The sequence below is a fragment of the Zingiber officinale genome, chromosome 4B (genome assembly GCF_018446385.1).
Source record: "Zingiber officinale cultivar Zhangliang chromosome 4B, Zo_v1.1, whole genome shotgun sequence".
NCBI classification, from domain to species: Eukaryota; Viridiplantae; Streptophyta; class Magnoliopsida; order Zingiberales; family Zingiberaceae; genus Zingiber; species Zingiber officinale.
The window spans coordinates 5,250,679-5,252,675 of record NC_055993.1 but is presented as its reverse complement, the minus strand read 5'-3'; the positions used below and the strand labels follow the sequence as shown (position 1 = coordinate 5,252,675).

Genomic DNA, 1,997 nt, shown 5'->3' with positions numbered 1-1,997 from the left:
TACCTGACTTGAGCGTCGGAGGACCTGACCCGGGGACTTTTTTCCTGGTTTCTAGTTTCTAATGACTTGTGGGCTCGTCTGAGTGTACGCAGAGCAACAGCGTCATCGTCTTGATCATCTCTCTTCGTCAGCCGCCCGTGCGAACCTTTCCAGGGGGTACCAGGTAGATCCAACGCTTCAGCGACTTTCCGTCAACTTCCAGTACACCAAGGCCCGCCTTCATCCGACTCAGCTTCCGGACGGGATCAAATTTGGTGTCGTCTGTGGGAATACAATAGCCTGTTTCAAAACGTGAAGATGGAGGAGTCTGGCCGCATCAATGTCACTATGACCGTCGGAGAATATGAACTTTTCAAGGAGGCCAAGAGGCGAGCAGCCTTCGAGAAGTAGGCGACCGTATCGCGACTGCGACAAGCTCATGCTGAAGCTTCCAAGGAGCCCCTCCCTGTCTCTGATCAGGGCTCTAAAAGAAAACAGCCTGAGCTATTTCCTCAGGTTCCTTATCGTGAGCCCGGTGTGGGGTATTATCAACCAAAGCCCAGGGCCACAGCCTCAAGAAAGAACAACCACAAGTCTCCATGTCTGAGAGCTCCTTGCCCAGAGACTCGAAGAAGGGGAAGACTCTCATAATACCAGAAGTATTCCCGGAAGATCCGGACGAGAAAGTACCTTTCTCGGCCCGGATTTTAAATGAAAGATTGCCCAAGGGTTACAGGGCCCCGTCGATCGGAGAGTATGATGGGAGCAAAGACCTGGAAGAGCATTTATGAAAATTTAAAAATGCAGCCCTGCTGCATCGATCCTACTTGTTACAGTGGATTATTTTTCAAAATGGGTGGATGTTGAACCGTTAGCAAAGATAACTGAATAGATGGTCATTAAATTCATATGACAGAACATCTTATGCTGATTCGGCATCCCCAGCCGACTCATCTCAGACAACGAGAGGAAATTCATCGGTCGAAGGCTCAGGGAGCGGTGCAAAGGCTATGTTATTAAGCAAGCCTTCACCTCAATGGCTTATCCCCAGAGCAACGACCAGGCGGAATTCACCAACCAGGAGATCCTCAGGGTTCTACGAGCTTGGCTCGACCACGCAGGAGGCAGTTGGGTCGACGAGCTCCCCAGCGTCCTGTCGGCCCTTCGCACGACTCTAAAGGAGACGACCGACATAACATCATTCCATCTAGTGTATAGCGGTGAAGCAGTGGTCCCCGTGGAAGTCAGGGTAGAATCTGACCGAGTATAACTCTACGATGAGAGAAACGCCGAGCGAAGATTCATGGAGCTTGATTTGGTGGATGAGGCATGGGATAAGGTTGTCATTCGGTTGATTGCATACCAGCAGTGGATAAAGCAGAACTACAATCGAAGGGTGATCCCAAGATCCTTCCAGGTCAGCGATCTAGTGTAGAAAAGAATAAAGTCGGTCGATGACGTCACGAAGCTCAAAGCCCCATGAATGAGACCTTACAGGGTCATGCAGAAACTTCGCTCGGGAGACTACTACCTGTAGGAAGGGGATGGGAGATATCTCGAGCGGCCTTAGAGCGCGAACCATCTCCAACCCTATAGGGCCGGGTGAGAGGTGTGTGAGTAAATATTGATGTACCTGTATAACTGCATGCATGCCTTTTGGATCTAGGAAGAATATGAATAAAAATCCAAAGTGTTCTAGACTCTTGTGCCGAGCGGCCAAGTTAAAAGTTGAGCAATGATTATAAACCTCAGTCTTTATCGACGGTCGAGCAGCGACCTTAAACCTTTGTCTTCATCGACGGTCGAGTGACGATCTTAAATCCTTATCTTCACAGACGGTCGAGTGATGACCTTAAACCTCAGTCTTCATCAATAGTCGAGCAACAACCTTAAAGTCTCGTCTATGTCAACGGTCGAGCGGTGACCTTAAACCCTCATCTACGTCAACGGTCGAGTAACAACCTTAAACCCTAGTCTTCACTGACGGTCGAGCGACAACCTTAAACCTTGGTCTTTAC

General features: G+C 49.3%; 1 protein-coding gene across 1 annotated transcript; it reads left to right on the top strand.

Annotated features, from left to right (window-relative positions):
• The first annotated feature begins 297 nt into the window (after positions 1-297).
• On the top strand, positions 298-1,249 carry LOC121977272. The gene is made up of 2 exons (XM_042529859.1): positions 298-386; positions 925-1,249. Exons 1-2 carry the CDS (start codon positions 298-300, stop codon positions 1,247-1,249), a joined length of 414 nt encoding a protein of 137 aa, XP_042385793.1.
• The last annotated feature ends 748 nt before the right edge of the window (positions 1,250-1,997 follow it).

Coding starts and splice junctions, on each gene's coding strand:
- LOC121977272 (XM_042529859.1), top strand. CDS start 298: ATGGAGGAGTCTGGCCGCATCAATGTCACTATGACCGTCGGAGAATAT. Junction 387..924: donor AGGCGAGCAGCCTTCGAGAA/GTAGGCGACCGT, acceptor CGGCATCCCCAG/CCGACTCATCTCAGACAACG.